Below are 19182 nucleotides of genomic sequence, written 5' to 3' on the forward strand. Positions count from 1 at the left end.
TACGTGCACCCACAATTTTTACTACTGGTATACAGTGCCATTGTCTGACTGGGAATTCAAAGAGTATATTGGGAATACAAATACCCTCATTTCTTGCTACTGCCATATAGTGCCAGTGTCTGACTGGGAATTCAAAGAATATATTGGGGTTACGTGCACCCACAATTTTTACTACTGGTATACAGTGCCAATTTCTAACTAGGAATTCAAAATGCGCAAGGCTCCCGGAAAGGGACGTGGACGAGGCCGTGGGCGAGGTCGGGGGAATGGTTCTGGGGAGCAAGGTAGCAGTGAAGCCACAGGGCGTCCCGTGCCTACTCCTGTGGGGCAGCAAGCATTGCGCCACTCCACAGTGCCAGGGTTGCTTGCCACATTAACTAAACTGCAGGGTACAAACCTTAGTAGGCCCGAGAACCAGGAACAGGTCTTGCAATGGCTGTCAGAGAACGCTTACAGCACATTGTCCAGCAGCCAGTCAGACTCTGCCTCCTCTCCTCCTATTACCCAACAGTCTTGTCTTCCTTCCTCCCAAAATTCCGAAGCTTTACAGAACAATAACCCAAACTGTCCCTGCTCCCCAGAGCTGTTCTCCGCTCCTTTCATTGTCCCTCAACCTGCCTCTCCACGTCACGATTCCACGAACCTAACAGAGGAGCATCTGTGTCCAGATGCTCAAACACTAGAGTCTCCTCCATCTCCGTTCGATTTGGTGGTGGATGACCAGCAACCCACCCTCATCGACGATGATGTGACGCAGTTGCCGTCAGGGCATCCAGTTGACTGGCGCATTGTGCGGGAGGAGGAGATGAGACAGGAGTTGGAAGAGGAAGTGGTGGATGATGAGGACGCTGACCCGACCTGGACAGGGGGGATGTCAAGCGGGGAAAGTAGTGTGGATGTTGAGGCAGGTGCAGCACCAAAAAGGGTAGCTAGAGGCAGAGGCAGAGGTCAGCAGCTTAGGCGAAGCCAGGCCACACCCGGAATCTCCCAAGATGTTCCAGTTCGTACCCAGCCCCGAAAAACTCCCACCTCGAGGGCACGTTTCTCGAAGGTGTGGAGTTTTTTCAAGGAATGCGCCGAGGACAGATATAGTGTTGTCTGCACAATTTGCCTCTCGAAATTGATTAGGGGCTCTGAGAAGAGCAACCTGTCCACCACTTCAATGCGCCGTCATTTGGAATCCAAGCACTGGAATCAGTGGCAGGCAGCAACGGCAGGACAAAGGCCGCCTGCCGTTCACGCCACTGCCACTGCCTCTGCCTCTGCCTCTGCCACTGCCACTGCTGACTGTGCTGGCGATGCACTCCAGAGGACGAGCCAGGACACCACTTCATCTGCCTCCGCCACTTTGTTGACTTCTACCTCATCCTCCCCTGGTCCTGTCTTATCTCCTTCTCCTGCACCATCAAAGGCACCATCAGGCGTTTCTTTACAACAACCCACCATCTCTCAGACATTGGAGCGGCGGCAGAAATACACTGCTAACCACCCACACGCGCAAGCCTTGAACGCCAACATCGCTAAACTGCTGGCCCAGGAGATGTTGGCGTTCCGGCTTGTTGAAACTCCCGCCTTCCTGGACCTGATGGCAACTGCGGCACCTCGCTATGCCGTCCCTAGCCGTCACTACTTCTCCCGGTGTGCCGTCCCCGCCTTGCACCAGCACGTGTCACTCAACATCAGGCGGGCCCTTAGTTCCGCGCTTTGCACAAAGGTCCACTTGACCACCGACGCGTGGACAAGTGCATGCGGACAGGGACGCTACATTTCACTGACGGCACACTGGGTAAATGTAGTTGAGGCTGGGACTGCTTCCCAAACTGGCCCGGTGTACCTCGTCTCCCCGCCTAACATTCCTGGCAGGGACACGAGAAGAACACCCCCCTCCTCCTCCTCCTCTACCGCCTCCTCCTCCGCCTCCTCCTCCGCCACCGCCTCCTCCTCCGCTGTTAGATTGACCCCAGCTACGAGTTGGAAACGTTGCAGCACTGGCGTTGGTAGACGTCAGCAGGCTGTGCTGAAGCTGATCAGCTTGGGGGACAGACAGCACACTGCCTCCGAGGTGAGGGATGCCCTCCTCGATGAGACGGCAATATGGTTTGAGCCGCTGCACCTGGGCCCAGGCATGGTCGTTTGTGATAACGGCCGGAACCTGGTAGCAGCTCTGGAGCTTGCCGGACTCCAACATGTTCCATGCCTGGCCCACGTCTTCAACCTAGTGGTGCAACGTTTCCTAAAGAGCTACCCCAATGTTCCAGAGCTACTGGTGAAAGTGCGGCGCATGTGCGCCCACTTTCGCAAGTCGACAGTAGCCGCTGCTAGCTTAAAATCTCTCCAGCAACGCCTGCATGTGCCACAACACCGGCTTTTGTGCGACGTCCCCACACGCTGGAACTCAACGTTTCAGATGTTGAATAGAGTGGTTGAGCAGCAGAGACCTTTGATGGAATACCAGCTACAAAACCCTAGGGTGCCACAAAGTCAGCTGCCTCAGTTTCACATCCATGAGTGGCCATGGATGAGAGACCTTTGTGACATCCTACGGGTCTTTGAGGAGTCCACAAGGAGGGTGAGCTCTGAGGATGCGATGGTGAGCCTTACAATCCCGCTCTTGTGTGTTCTGAGAGAATCCCTGATTGACATCAGGGATAACTCAGATCACACAGAGGAGTTAGGGATAGCATCCGATCCGTCACAGCTGGAGAGTAGGTCCACACATCTGTCCGCTTCACTGCGTTTAATGGAGGAGGAGGAGGAGGAGGAGGAGGAGGAAGAAGAGTTGTCCGATGATGTGATGGTGATACAGGAGGCTTCCGGGCAACTTCGAATCGTCCCATTGTTGCAGCGCGGATGGGTAGACATGGAGGATGAGGAGGAAATGGAGATTGAACTTTCCGGTGGGGCCAGAGGAGTCATGCCAACTAACACTGTGGCAGACATGGCTGAGTTCATGTTGGGGTGCTTTACAACCGACAAGCGTATTGTCAAAATCATGGAGGACAACCAGTACTGGATCTTTGCTATCCTTGACCCCCGGTATAAAAACAACATCTCGTCTTTTATTCCGGTAGAGGGGAGGGCCAATCGCATCAATGCTTGCCACAGGCAATTGGTGCAGAATATGATGGAGATGTTTCCAGCATGTGACAGTGGCGGCAGGGAGGGCAGTTCCTCCAGTAGGCAACCAAGTTCTCACCGGTCCACACAAACGAGGGGCACACTGTCTAAGGTCTGGGACACCTTGATGGCACCCCCTCGCCAAAGTGCCGCCACGGAGGGTCCTAGTGTCACCAGGCGTGAGAAGTATAGGCGCATGTTGCGGGAATACCTTTCCGACCACAGCCCTGTCCTCTCCGACCCCTCTGCGCCCTACACGTATTGGGTGTCGAAGTTGGACCTGTGGCTTGAACTTGCCCTATATGCCTTGGAGGTGCTGTCCTGTCCTGCCGCCAGCGTCCTATCTGAGAGGGTGTTCAGTGCAGCCGGTGGCATCATCACTGACAAGCGCACCCGTCTGTCAGCTGAGAGTGCCGACCGGCTCACTTTGATAAAAATGAACCACCACTGGATAGAGCCTTCATTTTTGTGCCCACCTGTGTAAAGCACCCCAACATGAAACTCCATGTCTGTACTCAACCTCTCCAATTCCTCCGCATCCTCATACTCATCCACCATAAGCGTTGCACAATTCTGCTAATACTAGGCTCCCTCCAACATGATTTCCCCCAACTCTGCTGGTTAGAGGCTCCCTCCACCCTGATTTCCACCAACTCTGCTGGTTAGAGGCTCCCTCCACCCTGCTTTCCCACAACTCTGCTGGTTAGAGGCTCCTTCCACCATGAATTTGCCCAAACTGGGCTGTTTAGAGGCTCCCTCCACCATGAATTGGTCCAAACTGGGCTGGTTAGAGGCTCCCTCCACCATTAATTGGTCCAAACTGGGCTGGTTAGAGGCTCCCTCCACCATGAATTTGCCCAAACTGGGCTGTTTAGAGGCTCCCTCCACCATGAATTTGCCCAAACTGGGCTGTTTAGAGGCTCCCTCCACCATGAATTGGTCCAAACTGGGTTTTTTAGAGGCTCCCTCCACCATGAATTGGTCCAAACTGGGGTGGTTAGAGGCTCCCTCCACCATTAATTGGTCCAAACTGGGCTGGTTAGAGGCTCCCTCCACCATGAATTGGTCCAAACTGGGCTGGTTAGAGGCTCCCTCCACCATGAATTGGTCCAAACTGGGGTGGTTAGAGGCTCCCTCCACCATTAATTGGTCCAAACTGGGCTGGTTAGAGGCTCCCTCCACCATTAATTGGTCCAAACTGGGCTGGTTAGAGGCTCCCTCCACCATGAATTTGCCCAAACTGGGCTGTTTAGAGGCTCCCTCCACCATTAATTGGTCCAAACTGGGCTGGTTAGAGGCTCCCTCCACAATTAATTGGTCCAAACTGGGCTAATTAGAGGCTCCCTCCACCATGAATTGGTCCAAACTGGGTTTTTTAGAGGCTCCCTCCACCATGAATTTGCCCAAACTGGGCTGTTTAGAGGCTCCCTCCACCATGAATTGGTCCAAACTGGGCTGGTTAGAGGCTCCCTCCACCATGAATTTCCCAAAACTTGGCTGTTTAGAGGCTCCCTCCACCATTAATTGGTCCAAACTGGGCTGGTTAGAGGCTCCCTCCACCATGAATTGGTCCAAACTGGGGTTTTTAGAGGCTCCCTCCACCATGAATTGGTCCAAACTTGGCTGTTTAGAGGCTCCCTCCACCATGAATTGGTCCAAACTGGGGTGGTTAGAGGCTCCCTCCACCATTAATTGGTCCAAACTGGGCTGGTTAGAGGCTCCCTCCACCATTAATTGGTCCAAACTGGGCTGGTTAGAGGCTCCCTCCACCATGAATTTGCCCAAACTGGGCTGTTTAGAGGCTCCCTCCACCATGAATTTGCCCAAACTGGGCTGGTTAGAGGCTCCCTCCACCATGAATTGGTCCAAACGGGTTTTTAGAGGCTCCCTTCACCATGAATTGGTCCAAACTTGGCTGTTTAGAGGCTCCCTCCACCATGAATTGGTCCAAACTGGGGTGGTTAGAGGCTCCCTCCACCATTAATTGGTCCAAACTGGGCTGGTTAGAGGCTCCCTCCACCATTAATTGGTCCAAACTGGGCTGGTTAGAGGCTCCCTCCACCATGAATTGGTCCAAACTGGGGTTTTTAGAGGCTCCCTCCACCATGAATTGGTCCAAACTTGGCTGTTTAGAGGCTCCCTCCACCATTAATTGGTCCAAACTGGGCTGGTTAGAGGCTCCCTCCACCATGAATTGGTCCAAACTGGGTTTTTTAGAGGCTCCCTCCACCATGAATTTGCCCAAACTGGGCTGTTTAGAGGCTCCCTCCACCATGAATTGGTCCAAACTGGGTTTTTTAGAGGCTCCCTCCACCATGAATTGGTCCAAACTGGGCTGGTTAGAGGCTCCCTCCACCATGAATTGGTCCAAACTGGGGTGGTTAGAGGCTCCCTCCACCATTAATTGGTCCAAACTGGGCTGGTTAGAGGCTCCCTCCACCATTAATTGGTCCAAACTGGGCTGGTTAGAGGCTCCCTCCACCATGAATTTGCCCAAACTGGGCTGTTTAGAGGCTCCCTCCACCATTAATTGGTCCAAACTGGGCTGGTTAGAGGCTCCCTCCACAATTAATTGGTCCAAACTGGGCTAATTAGAGGCTCCCTCCACCATGAATTGGTCCAAACTGGGTTTTTTAGAGGCTCCCTCCACCATGAATTTGCCCAAACTGGGCTGTTTAGAGGCTCCCTCCACCATGAATTGGTCCAAACTGGGCTGGTTAGAGGCTCCCTCCACCATGAATTTCCCAAAACTTGGCTGTTTAGAGGCTCCCTCCACCATTAATTGGTCCAAACTGGGCTGGTTAGAGGCTCCCTCCACCATGAATTGGTCCAAACTGGGCTGGTTAGAGGCTCCCTCCACCATTAATTGGTCCAAACTGGGCTGGTTAGAGGCTCCCTCCACCATGAATTTGCCCAAACTGGGCTGGTTAGAGGCTCCCTCCACCATGAATTGGTCCAAACTGGGTTTTTTAGAGGCTCCCTCCACCATGAATTTGCCCAAACTGGGCTGGTTAGAGGCTCCCTCCACCATGAATTGGTCCAAACTGGGCTGGTTAGAGGCTCCCTCCACCATGAATTTGCCCAAACTGGGCTGTTTAGAGGCTCCCTCCACCATTAATTGGTCCAAACTGGGCTGGTTAGAGGCTCCCTCCACCATGAATTTGCCCAAACTGGGCTGTTTAGAGGCTCCCTCCACCATGAATTGGTCCAAACTGGGTTTTTTAGAGGCTCCCTCCACCATGAATTGGTCCAAACTGGGCTGGTTAGAGGCTCCCTCCACCATGAATTTCCCAAAACTTGGCTGTTTAGAGGCTCCCTCCACCATTAATTGGTCCAAACTGGGCTGGTTAGAGGCTCCCTCCACCATGAATTGGTCCAAACTGGGGTTTTTAGAGGCTCCCTCCACCATGAATTGGTCCAAACTTGGCTGTTTAGAGGCTCCCTCCACCATGAATTGGTCCAAACTGGGGTGGTTAGAGGCTCCCTCCACCATTAATTGGTCCAAACTGGGCTGGTTAGAGGCTCCCTCCACCATTAATTGGTCCAAACTGGGCTGGTTAGAGGCTCCCTCCACCATGAATTTGCCCAAACTGGGCTGTTTAGAGGCTCCCTCCACCATGAATTTGCCCAAACTGGGCTGGTTAGAGGCTCCCTCCACCATGAATTGGTCCAAACGGGTTTTTAGAGGCTCCCTTCACCATGAATTGGTCCAAACTTGGCTGTTTAGAGGCTCCCTCCACCATGAATTGGTCCAAACTGGGGTGGTTAGAGGCTCCCTCCACCATTAATTGGTCCAAACTGGGCTGGTCAGAGGCTCCCTCCACCATTAATTGGTCCAAACTGGGCTGGTTAGAGGCTCCCTCCACCATGAATTGGTCCAAACTGGGGTTTTTAGAGGCTCCCTCCACCATGAATTGGTCCAAACTTGGCTGTTTAGAGGCTCCCTCCACCATTAATTGGTCCAAACTGGGCTGGTTAGAGGCTCCCTCCACCATGAATTGGTCCAAACTGGGTTTTTTAGAGGCTCCCTCCACCATGAATTTGCCCAAACTGGGCTGTTTAGAGGCTCCCTCCACCATGAATTGGTCCAAACTGGGTTTTTTAGAGGCTCCCTCCACCATGAATTGGTCCAAACTGGGCTGGTTAGAGGCTCCCTCCACCATGAATTGGTCCAAACTGGGGTGGTTAGAGGCTCCCTCCACCATTAATTGGTCCAAACTGGGCTGGTTAGAGGCTCCCTCCACCATTAATTGGTCCAAACTGGGCTGGTTAGAGGCTCCCTCCACCATGAATTTGCCCAAACTGGGCTGTTTAGAGGCTCCCTCCACCATTAATTGGTCCAAACTGGGCTGGTTAGAGGCTCCCTCCACAATTAATTGGTCCAAACTGGGCTAATTAGAGGCTCCCTCCACCATGAATTGGTCCAAACTGGGTTTTTTAGAGGCTCCCTCCACCATGAATTTGCCCAAACTGGGCTGTTTAGAGGCTCCCTCCACCATGAATTGGTCCAAACTGGGCTGGTTAGAGGCTCCCTCCACCATGAATTTCCCAAAACTTGGCTGTTTAGAGGCTCCCTCCACCATTAATTGGTCCAAACTGGGCTGGTTAGAGGCTCCCTCCACCATGAATTGGTCCAAACTGGGCTGGTTAGAGGCTCCCTCCACCATTAATTGGTCCAAACTGGGCTGGTTAGAGGCTCCCTCCACCATGAATTTGCCCAAACTGGGCTGGTTAGAGGCTCCCTCCACCATGAATTGGTCCAAACTGGGTTTTTTAGAGGCTCCCTCCACCATGAATTTGCCCAAACTGGGCTGGTTAGAGGCTCCCTCCACCATGAATTGGTCCAAACTGGGCTGGTTAGAGGCTCCCTCCACCATGAATTTGCCCAAACTGGGCTGTTTAGAGGCTCCCTCCACCATTAATTGGTCCAAACTGGGCTGGTTAGAGGCTCCCTCCACCATGAATTTGCCCAAACTGGGCTGTTTAGAGGCTCCTTCCACCATGAATTGGTCCAAACTGGGTTTTTTAGAGGCTCCCTCCACCATGAATTGGTCCAAACTGGGCTGGTTAGAGGCTCCCTCCACCATGAATTTCCCAAAACTTGGCTGTTTAGAGGCTCCCTCCACCATGAATTGGTCCAAACTGGGCTGGTTAGAGGCTCCCTCCACCATGAATTTCCCAAAACTTGGCTGTTTAGAGGCTCCCTCCACCATGAATTGGTCCAAACTGGGCTGGTTAGAGGCTCCCTCCACCATTAATTGGTCCAAACTGGGCTGGTTAGAGGCTCCCTCCACCATGAATTGGTCCAAACTGGGTTTTTTAGAGGCTCCCTCCACCATGAATTTGCCCAAACTGGGCTGTTTAGAGGCTCCCTCCACCATGAATTGGTTCAAACTGGGCTGGTTAGAGGCTCCCTCCACCATTAATTGGTCCAAACTGGGCTGGTTAGAGGCTCCCTCCACCATTAATTGGTCCAAACTGGGCTGGTTAGAGGCTCCCTCCACCATGAATTTGCCCAAACTGGGCTGGTTAGAGGCTCCCTCCACCATGAATTGGTCCAAACTGGGTTTTTTAGAGGCTCCCTCCACCATGAATTTGCCCAAACTGGGCTGGTTAGAGGCTCCCTCCACCATGAATTGGTCCAAACTGGGGTTTTTAGAGGCTCCCTCCACCATGAATTTGCCCAAACTGGGGTGTTTAGAGGCTCCCTCCACCATGAATTTGCCCAAACTCTGCTGGTTAGAGGCTCAATCCACCCTGATTTTCAAAACAAATGTTGGTGCCAACCTCAACTTACTACAAGGGCCAAATTCACTGCTGGTGACAAGCTCTCCTCACTGCAAGTGCCAAATACACATGTTTCAAGGTGTTTTCCTACTGTCAGAGAGGTGGTATTGAGTGTGTAAAGTGTGTAGTTGTTAGGCTGTGATGTTGGGGTAATAGAGGGTCTTTGGTGTGTTAGATGCCCCCAGACATGCTTCCCCTGCTGTCCCAGTGTCATTCCAGAGGTGTTGGCATCATTTCCTGGGGTGTCATAGTGGACTTGGTGACCCTCCAGACACGGATTTGGGTTTCCCCCTTAACGAGTATCTGTTCCCCATAGACTATAATGGGGTTCGAAACCCGTTCGAACACACGAACATTGAGCGGCTGTTCGAATCGAATTTCGAACCTCGAACATTTTAGTGTTCGCTCATCTCTAATGGTTATCAGTTACTGTCCATTAGAAGTCCGTTGCCCATAGACTTCAATGTTAAAAAAAAATAATGGACACTTGCTGTCCGTTTTTTCTAAAATCTTCTACGGACAATAGCCACAGACACTGCTGACGGAATCCAACGGTAGTGTGAAAGCCCCCTAAGGGTCCATTCACATGGAGTAACGTGCCGCGTGACCTGGCACGTATACGGCGTGTGAGATTTTGAGCGCCGTAAAAGCTCCCATTGATTTCAATGGGAGTCTGGATCGTATACGCCGCGTTATTTTGCGGCTGTGATTTTGTGCGGTTTACACAGGCTCCCATTGAAATCAATGGGAGCTTTTACGGCGCTCAAAATCTCACACGCCGTATACGTGCCAGGTCACGCGGGACGTTACTCCGTGTGAATGGACTCTAACTCTGTCAGTCACTGTGTGTGGGCGGGGTACGCAGGACTCTTTCTATCTTGTGTAGGAGTCCTGTCAAGATTTACTCTGTTATTTACTTGAAATCTTGCTCCAAATCATAGAAACCTGTGTATGTATATATATATATATATATATATATATATATATATATATATATATATATATATATATATATACAGTATATATATAACAAAGTTCAGCTTCTCTCCCTCTGTCATAGCTTTTTTTTCAGATAGGCTCACAGAAATAACCTGACGGGTTTGCTTTAAGGATGGGTACCATTTTATTTTAATGTAGCCTTTTTCAAGGGCAGTGATTTGTTCTGAATTACTATATATGTTATTAACATCATCATTTCACTCCATGATTATCCTTTTATAGCTTTCATGTATATTGTGCATGTGCTAAACTGTATTCATTTGGTATATGACTATTACCCTTGTATAATCCTATAATCTTACAGACAATATTCAGTGTTATTTATCATTGTGAGCTGAGCACCGAGTTTCACTAATATTGTGTATGTTTGTTACACTACAGGCTGACTAATGTCACCAAGCATTTATCTATTTCCTTATTTTCTTAACTCAGGAGAAAAGCCATTTACATTCCTTGAACGACACACTTCATGCTGAAAGGCGTCCATTTATTCAATCAAATATGCCAAGGTAAGCCATATTGTACAAATGCTTTACTACATATATCAGGTTAGTTTTATAAAAGAAACAAAAAAATTCAGGTTTATTTGCTTTTATATTTAGAATTTTTACAGTTTTAACTGCTGTATCATAAATGTTTTGTAAAATATTAACTGCAAATGACTGCTTTAAAGAAAGCCTGTTACAAGAACCCAGCATATCAGCCCAGCTTCACAAATAGAGAGTCTATTACCAAGATATCACAGTATTGTAGGTGCTCCTGAGGGGTACGTGGCAAAACCCTCATTGTGCCACAGAGATCATTTGTACATTGACAAAAATGAAGATTTCTTGGCAATGGAGGCACCAATTCATAAGGAGCAAATACTGTTTGGTTCAGCTGACTCTAACCTATCTAGCTGTAGGGCTGGGTTCAGGACCGCTTTAACCATAGGTGCCATGGTGCATCTGCACTGGGCCCTATGGTTGCGGAGTCCCCTTAGCTACCCCGGATCAAGCAGGACAGTCCCACATTTTTGGTGATGTTTCATTCTTCCAGCCGGCAAGTTGAAAACTATAGTGTAGAAAGGAGCTATTAGTTCTGTGCTCCATTATTCAGTCTTCAGCTGATATTGTCTGTGGCAGGGAAGCGCAATAAGCACTGAGACACAGACATTATAGAGTCGGAGCCTGCATGTCCGTGGGAGTGGTTTCTGTCTGCATTTTTGCCCTTTTCAGGCGGAAACCGAGCGGAAACCCGGCAGACCCCATTATAATCTATAGGATCTGCAGGTTTCCGAAGGTAACAGCTTTTTTAAGTGGATTAGGTTTCCGTTCGGGGGGGTCCCCATGCAGACCCCCTGAATGGAAACTCGAACGCAGATGTGAACCTGGTGTAACTTAGAAAGCCGCTATAGAATTTTTTTTAAAAAAAGTAAAATAACAAATTGGGCAATAAATTTAAAAAGGTGTATATACTAGAGATGAGCCAACACTAAAATGTCCGAGGTTCGAAATCCGATTCGAACAGCCGCACACTGTTCGACTGTTCAAACGGATTTCGAACCCCATTATAGTCTATGGGGGGAAATGCTTGTTTCAGGGGTAGGCAACATTCAATAAAATCATACTTACCAAGTCCACGAGTGACAGTTGGGCTGGATTCTGCTTGAAGTCTTCTCCCGAGGCAGGGTCCCTGCGTCCTCTTCCGGGTGGAATTCACTCTGCCTAGGCATCCGGCCTAGGCAGAGCCGATTGCGCATGCGCGTGCATGCACGCACATGCATGCGCAGTCGCCTCTGCCCAGGCCTGCCGCCTGAGCAGAGCCGACTGCGCATGCACTTGTATGCGCGTGCATGCCCACGCATGCGCAGTCTGCTCTGCCTAGGCCGGATGCCTAGGCAGAGTGAATTCCACCCAGAAGAGGACGCAGGGACCCTGCGCCGGGAGAAGACTTCGGAAAGGTAAGAGAAAAACCAGGGTTGATGGGCAGAATGTATAGCATTCTGCCAATCAACGCTGATTCTGCATTGAACCTTAAACTTCGAACAGCTAGTAGTGTTCGATCGAGTACGAGTATTTCGAATACCGTAGTATTCGATCGAACACCTACTCGATCGAACACTACTCGCTCATCTCTAGTATATACATATCCATAGACACTTATGTCAGAATTCATTTCTGGCAAATATAAATTAGCCATAAGTTTTCCTGGTCTGTTTAAGCATAACTTTTTTAACTTCATTATAAGTGGTCGCGATATACAAAGATCTAAGCCTAATATGACAATGAGTATTAAAATAGAAATCTATATTCAGATGAATGGAGTAATATAAGTTTACCATTAAGACTACAGTGTTAAAGAACCATGCTATGGTTTTATGTTCTATAGTCACAATAAACATTGTTCAATTAACACACATAATCCACTGAAATATGTTAGAAGGTAAATAGGATTAGTAAAATCTCCATGGTGGAGCAAAAAAACAACAACACTTCAATTAGTTATTGAGTCTCCAGAAATATAGCAGTGAATTGCTATAAATTTATTCATATACGTAAAGTGCCCTTACCTGTTGCAGCCTGGCTACATTGGACATACACTAACTGCGGCAAATATTGCTACAGAAGATAGCAGTGGCTGTTGCTTTTGCTTTCTATTTGAAGCAATTAGTTGTGACATTGTTAGTCTGCACCACGTAAGGGTACCCTGTGTACATGACAATAACAGTGTGGGGGAGGGGGTGAGAGGTGAGGGAATTTTAGACAGATGATGTGCAGGAAAGTAGGTACATTTCTGGATGGCTGTTTTTTCCAGATTGTACAGTTAATCTCAATCAGTTTAAGATATCAATCGTGTGGCTCCTGCCCCCGATAGACCAATATCTGCCCTTCCTTGCTCCAGCTCCAGCAACCAGGTTGTATGCTGGTTGTTGGACACAACCCTATTCTCAAAGAAATTCCTCTTTCTCTGCTACACACACCATGAAATACATCATAATACTTTATTGGTATTATATTTCTCTAACGTGATTTGTAAAAAAAGTCAAAAAGAGAAATGTTGCTTAAGGCTAAGGCCACATAGAGTGAGTTCACGGTGCAAAGTAAATTGTGTTATGGACTTGTCTTGTGGTGTCATGGTTTTCAATCCGTAGTGAAAAGTGGATTTTAGCAAGTGTTTCTGGCACCCACTAAGTCTACTATAGGATGTCCACTACAGCCATCCCACAGCAAACTCGTCCCATGTGGCCTTAGGCTAAACTTATAGATTTAATAACAGAACAGTTATACGTGACACAACAATGTTTCATAACAGATATGTATCAGTACTTGGGTCATAGATGGATCTAATCCTTCATGTAGCCCACAAGAGGTACCTAACCTATTTTCTTATCTTTCAGCCCACCAAGTACTCCCATACGACTTGTGCCTCAAATTAGGATAGAGCTTGAACCAGATGAAGACACCTATTTCTGGAGAAGCCGGGGTATAGAGACAACATTGTGAAACAATGAACCACTTCTTTTATCTTTTTGGACTTTTGGTAGCCAAAAATTAAATCTCCTATGCTCCTCTGACTTTGATGCTTGTCTTGGTAGCATTTTGTAAATGGCTTTTGCTGACTAAAATGCTTCCACTGTGACATAAACAACCAGGCTAAGTGTACCAACCAGTCATATATGTCATTTTTGCCTTTTCGACTGTATATCCCAGTACAACAAGATGGAAGACCATTGCCTGGTGAACTTTTGATAAATATCACTCTTCAATGCAGGTCTTTCTGTCTTGGTAAAGCAACTATGCAATGATAGCTACATACACTCCGTATGATAGAACTGCTTCTGTTTTCTTGAAAATCCAGAACCATAGTATTAACCACAGTAATTATATATTGGTACTTGACTGATGATGTATTGATTATAGAGAACCAATTGCCATAAGGTAAAATGCCCCATTGTTATGCATCTTACAGTATATTTCAATACACTATGGAAACGCTAAAGAGTATTTAGTATGTTCTAGCTTATGTCTTTAAATTATGGGGCCTAACCTTCAACTTATATATTGTTAATTTTTTTTAACTTTTTTTAATGACTGTACAAAAAAAATGAATCTTTTTTTCCTGCAGCAGGAAACATATAGTTTAAAGTAGTAGGTCTACCTCTCATTTGTAGAAACTGGCTTTTCTGTATGAATGTCTTGTATACAATGTGATTTATATTATAACATGAATATTCATTCTTTAGGGCTCAATGAAATCTTAGCATTTTGTACTTATTTGAAACTGATCAATGAAGTCATTTCAGAGGTAGAAGACAATTTTTTAAATGATGCGATGAGGGAGGCGGGGTTAACTTATAATCCATTATTTTAAGTGGTGTGAAAAGTATTTATGAGTATATAGGCAATAAATAATTCTAGTGACTGGTAACAGGGATCAAGAAGCAAAATCAACTGGTATTGATGGAACTCCTAAAGCGAAGCTCCGCAATTTATTAATATGATAGCAAGTAAGAAGTATGGCATCTTTGTTATATATCTTTATTACTTATTTTCAGCCACTTTATAAAAGTATCATTCATTGTTTCTGTCTATTTAGTGCTGTTTAGTACGTAGTGTTAGGTATCCACAGGTAAAACAATGACTACTGGATTCCCACTTTTAGAGAATTTCCGATTACATTCTTTTATTTTATACTTCCAAGGGCTTATCTAGCCTTTTTCAATGACCTGGAGTCACCGTCCATAGCCTGTACTAATGGAGCAAACCTTAAAAATCAATATAAAGGAGATGATTCCAGAGTTGATTAAATATAGGACTCACAATGGGTTAAAAATAAAAGAAGCGACTCTCACCTCACCAGTCTGTTGCCACTTCAGTTCCAGTGCCTTGGTTCCCTTCTAGTCGGCCACTCTTTGTGGCCAGCGATTGGCCACAATCGGAGGGGCAGAAAGTGGTGATGTGGGGAACCCAGGAAGGCATCATAGGCCTGGGTCCTATTCTGAGATCTATATATAAAGATCAAAAAGCGAAACACTCCTTTGGCAAAACCAATATCCTTTGGCTATAACAATGTCATATATGTGTAATATATCATAATTTATTAATATCTCAGTTACTCAACTGTTTGTTGGAGGTTTCCAAAAATAATTTTTCCTACATAGCACATAGGAAAACATCAAATAAATTAAACAGCAAAATAGTAATAAAGATATACTTCAAAATGCAATTTTATACTCTCTGTTTATTACAATGGTTGGAGTTTCACTTTAACATAATTTTAGTTAAACTTTAGTAAATCTACATGTGTGAAGTAGAAAAGGACACTATTTCATTGTACAAGTGGCACTTAGCGTATAATGTGCTTCTCAGGTTTCCTATTTCACCACTATAAAGAGACAATAAAGCAAATTATATGCTTCTAATTTACATTGAAATGTAGTCGATAATTCCAAGATATTAAAATATTACTATACTTTACTGCCCTTGACATTCAATTTTCCATTCAAGTAAACCTGTACTTTGGAGACCTTTCATGGTTATATTTTCACTGATATAATAATGTGCAATGGTCTAATTGTTAATCTACCTGCTGCATTGCTTTATGGGAATGCCACTTTATTTAATTCTTTAATATCATCATTAGAGTTCCTGACCAAAAAACAAAGAGCATGGAATGTTTCAAAATTTTAAAAAATGTGTCACGTGCCTGCCACCCTTTCTTTACATGCCAATTCAACAGCAAGACTTGTGTCGCCCCCTCTAGTTCCTGTTTGCAACACTTCAGTTATGAGGTCAAGGTTCCCCGAACTTTGGTCTCTGCAGCCAATCACTGGCCTCAGTGGTTACACGTGGTACAGTCACAGTTGCAACATCATTGCAGAAGCCATCTGGAGAGTACTTGAAGTCATCGCTTTTAGTTCCACAAACAGGGACCAGAAGAGGTGGTGGGACACCTGTCACTGGAATGGCAGGAAAAGAAAGAATAAGGAACTCTTCACTTTCTATTTTAAACCATTTTCTGCCCCTTTCATTAGTCCAAATTAGAGATAGGCAAACCTCAGGAGTTTCATTTTGATGAATGTTCGTGAGGTTTGGCACTCCGTTTAATTTTCCAGCCCAAACTTGTTGGATGGGACTGAAAGTGCTATTATTATACTCAGGAGTCTCTTGGAAACCCACAAAACACTATTATACTCTAGGGTCAGATCTAGTTCTAAACAAATCGGTTCACCCATCCCAAATGGAGTTTGGCTTGATATTTCTTATATATATATATATATATATATATATATATATATATATATATATATATATATATATTAGTTAGTTTATCATTTCATAGCATTCCATTAAAGAGAACCTTTCATGTCCTCTACGGCAGGGCGTAGTATATACAGTATTAGTACAGAGCTGCCAGTGCGCTGCATTCAGTGCACCTTCAGTTTTGTCTATAGGTTCTCCTGTTGCAGAGACATGAGTGTAGTTATATTTGGCTCTCAATATCACTCTACTGTCAGGGATGCTGCTAGGCTGTGGGGAACGTCTCCCTGACAGAACACTTGCATAGTTTTGTACTGTGAATGGGGCGCTCCCCACCGCCCAGCGATGGTGCTGAGCTACAGACAAGACTGAAGGTGTACTGAATTCAGCACACTGACTGCTTTGTAATGCTATATAATATGCCCCATATTAGAGGATATAAAAGGTTCTCTATAAGTGCAATAAAACTGGTTGCCTCCATTTAATGAATTCCAAATTTTAAGATGTGAAAAGTGGCGGATCTTCTCAGCAATAGCAGTTGATCACAGTAGACCATTGCAATTAACCTAAAGCAAACTTCTGAATATGGAGCTATCCAATGTGGATAACCCCTTTAATAACTAAAATATGTAACACTTTATATAACACAGGGTGAGCCATAAGTATGGATATATCCAGAGTGGGCCATAAGTATGGATACACCCAGATAAAATGGAAGTGGTTGCTGATATCACCTTACCATTTGTGGCATATTCGTACAGGGGAGGGGGAAACATTTGACGCCAGGTGACGCCCATGGAGTTGATGAAGTTGAATCCAAAATGGCGACTTTGCAGATGGCCGCCATGGGTGTCACCTGGCCTCAAATGTTTTCCCCCTCCCATGTACTAATATGCCACAAACGGTAAGATGATATTAGCAACCCCTTCCATTTTATCTGGGCGTATCCATAACTTATGACCCACCCTGTATATCAGGGGCAGTCAAACCCTAGTATAACAGAAAAGATGGCACCTCTGGCAGCTTTTCCATACATATTTTTGCTTACAGCTTATAAAAATACATTATCACTAATAATATAAAAACCTATAAAGGTTTTTATTGCCAAATGATTAGAAAAGATCTGCTCTGGTTAATGTCTCCTTTTCTGTATCACACACATAACATAGGCACGCTGAAAGTTTTTCAACTATTTTATTCCTAAGTCTTCCAATTGCAAATAATTTTTTATTGTACTTGAATTGTATTAACTGCTGATTTTTATCTTATATTGTGTTATTTTTAACTGAAAAGCAATGTGATCTGTTTGTTGTTAACATTTCCAAGCATGGGACAAAGCGTTTCTATACTTTGTCTTTCGGATATGTAGAAGCCATTTTACGGCACAATAAAGCTGTGACAGACCTTTTAGGGGCTGTTCACACGTAGGAATTGGACAGTGCCCGGAAATTCCTCTTCATTTTCCATAGTGTGAACAGCCCCTTACCATTACTTTATTCTTGCGCCACGTTCTACCCTGTACTCTGGCAGTTTATTGCTGTCATGGGGACAATAAGTGTATCAAAATCACTGCCCAATAATTTCCCCTATTCTCAGTTGCTTGAGTTATGATGTGAATACTGAAATATATGGTGATTCGAATCATCAACTGTTCCCCATAACAACTTGAATATTGCTATAAAATATTGTCAGAGTGATTCAGTAATAAAGTGGTAAGCCTTGAATCAACTGCGTTAAACCATAGAAATAAAGCAATGAAAAGGTCAAGCTTTAATATAGAGTGAATTGGCCTTTAGATATTGCTTACAGTGGTCTTTCTAAAAAGTCTTTGTCTATCATCTCTATAAAGTTTATTTTTATAAACATAGAAAAATAATTCTTTTTTTTTGCTGCCTTTATCCCTGAAATTGCCTAAAATGCACAATTTCTGATTCTTTCACTGTTGTGCCAGTGACTTGATCAGCACATATCTTAAGGTGAATCTACTGAGCAAATAAGTGTTGCGTAAGTTGTCCTGTTCACAGTGGGACCTGCCATTTTTTTATTCTTTAGTCACAGTACACACCTTGGACAGATTTAATAAGTCACTACTGTATGTTCTGGTCCTTGGATTGTCCTCTACTGACAGGTTACTAATACACAATGATCTGGTCAAGTAGGCTAGTATCAAAAATTGTTGCCACCACTGTGACAAGGTACTGTGTTCTTTATAGATAACCTACTCTTTCTTCACTTAAAACCAAATTATGGTAGTATTACCCAATACACTTCCTCCAAGAACAATTCTTAAGCACACTTAAGAAGGCCCGAGTAGTGGCTTATTTAGGAAATGCTGCAAAAGCACCATATACTTTGGGGGTGATTTTTCTGAATTTTTTTTTACTGATATTTTTTCCTTATTGATCTTGGATTTATTGCTTATGCTTGTCCCATGTGTACACTTCCAAACTAGTGTTAACACAACTCTTAATTTATAGCCGTTCATATGGCTAATATTTGTAATAATTATATTATTTGGGGAGAGAAAGAGTGAAGAAAGTTAAAAGGACTGAGCTGGACTTTCTTGCGCTCTTGTATCCTGTAAACAGCCTATGTGTCTTTTACTAGATGTGTTGGCTTTTGTAAGAAATGAGATACGATCAAACACAGAGCAGATGAAGAAAGCAGCAGAGACTGTAGTGATTTTTTTTCCAGTAACAATGAGCATTAATTATGATGACAACATAGTGTTTTACAATTTTATGAAGCTTTCTATGTGACTTTTATGGAATCAAGAGAATGAAGATATTTAGCATTTATATTTTTCAAAATTACATGTATATTGAAAATAAAGTAACTTTATGCAGCTTTGTGTACTGAGTTCTTCATTCAGTCTTCTGTTTTTGTATCTTAGTTATTTGATGAAATTTCTAGGAATGTTAGATGTGCATGATGTGGCAAAACTGTGCTGATATTGTGATGAATGGTGTAAAGGCACTTGCTACTATTAAAACATGACATGGCACACTTTGTAAGGCCTCTTTCACATCTGCATTGG

The 19182-nt window shown here is 45.2% G+C and overlaps 1 protein-coding gene across 7 annotated transcripts in view; it reads left to right on the plus strand.

Annotated features, from left to right (window-relative positions):
- Positions 1-18976, plus strand: part of SLC4A4 (solute carrier family 4 member 4) — a 187549-nt gene extending 168573 nt beyond the window's left edge. For all 7 annotated transcript variants that reach the window (XM_075284971.1, XM_075284947.1, XM_075284954.1 and 4 more), the window contains 2 exons: positions 10336-10412; positions 13283-18976. In XM_075284971.1, coding sequence (XP_075141072.1) covers positions 10336-10412; positions 13283-13388 — 183 coding nt within the window. In that variant the 3' untranslated portion in view covers positions 13389-18976. The remainder of the gene's footprint in view (positions 1-10335; positions 10413-13282) is intronic.
- Positions 18977-19182: the final 206 nt, after the last annotated feature.

The sequence above is a fragment of the Leptodactylus fuscus genome, chromosome 1, assembly GCF_031893055.1.
Source record: "Leptodactylus fuscus isolate aLepFus1 chromosome 1, aLepFus1.hap2, whole genome shotgun sequence".
Lineage (NCBI taxonomy): Eukaryota > Metazoa > Chordata > Amphibia > Anura > Leptodactylidae > Leptodactylus > Leptodactylus fuscus.